The 1,191-nt window shown below is 42.1% G+C and overlaps 1 protein-coding gene across 1 annotated transcript; it reads right to left on the bottom strand.

Moving 5' to 3' along the window:
• Positions 1–100: 100 nt before the first annotated feature.
• On the bottom strand, positions 101–562 carry LOC107470083 (uncharacterized). Its single transcript, XM_016089460.1, has one exon. It carries the CDS (start codon positions 560–562, stop codon positions 101–103), a length of 462 nt encoding a protein of 153 aa, XP_015944946.1.
• Positions 563–1,191: the final 629 nt, after the last annotated feature.

Below are 1,191 nucleotides of genomic sequence, written 5' to 3'. Positions count from 1 at the left end.
ATTTGTGTTGAATGATGGCACTGCATTCTTCAGTCAACAACACAGTTTCCTCATTTCTCCAGCTTCTCTTCTTGGTCATTAGTTCCTTTAAGAATTTTGCCTAGAGTGGCATTTGCTCTATTGCCTCAGCAAACGGAATGTTGATTTGAAGCTTCTTGAAAATCTCCAAGAATCTGGAGAATTGGCCATCTTTTTCTCTTTTCATCAAACGTTGAGGATATGGTGCTTTGGGTGTATAAGGCTTCAGGACCTCTTTTTCTTTTTCTTTTGGTGCAGAAGGTGTAGAAGATTGTCCCTGTTCCTTGTCTCTCACATTTTCCTTTGCTTCATCCTCTGTGGTTTCCTTTGAGATCTCCTTTAGCGTCGTTCCACTTCTGAGGGTTATGGCCTTACATTCTTCCCTTGCAATAGCCTTGGCACCATGAGAAACACTTGGTCCAGGGGTTTGCTTAGACAAATACACAATTTGATTTTCTAGCTTCTGGATGGCAGCTCCTTGGTTTTGCAAGTTGGAATTTACTTCTTCCTTAAAGGCTTTCAATTCTATTATGTCTTGACTCATGGTTGTAATCATTCTTTCTATCCGATTTAATTGATCTTGAAATTGTTGGTTCGGATTGGATTGGGCAGGTTGGTTATTTTGGCCATGATATGGTGGTGGTCAGGTTGATTATTTTGGCCATGATATGGTGGTTGGGAGTAAGTGTTTTGTGTGGCTTGGTATGATCTTTGGTTGGAGTTTTGGTATGTGGAGTTGTTGTGTTGGTTGTAAGGTTTGTGGTTTTGTGGTTGGGTTTGCTGGTTTCCCCACCCAAAGTTTGGGTGGTTTTTCCATCCTGGGTTGTAAGTGTTGGAGTGTGGATCATATGATTGCCTTCGTTGATTTCCCACATAATTGGCCTCTTCCCAATCACCTCCTTCAATGCTTACCTCCTCTTGATCTTGTGTGTGTATTGCAGCCACTTGCTTTGTGTCTAATTTCCTGGTGAGCTCTGCTAGTTGCTTGGCAAACACCTTGTTTTGGGCTAGAATTGTATCAACATGGTTCAGCTCCATGACTCCCTTAGTGTTGTGTCTCTCTGAAGCATAGTAGTACTCATTCTCAGCCACTGTCTCAATCACTTCAATGGCTTCTTCCACAGTCTTTTTCCTGTTCAATGAACCTCCTGATGAATGGTCTACAGCCTTCCT

The sequence above is a fragment of the Arachis duranensis genome, chromosome 10 (genome assembly GCF_000817695.3).
Source record: "Arachis duranensis cultivar V14167 chromosome 10, aradu.V14167.gnm2.J7QH, whole genome shotgun sequence".
NCBI lineage: Eukaryota > Viridiplantae > Streptophyta > Magnoliopsida > Fabales > Fabaceae > Arachis > Arachis duranensis.
Note: the sequence above shows the minus strand (reverse complement) of the source record. Positions and strands in the feature narration are given on the sequence as shown.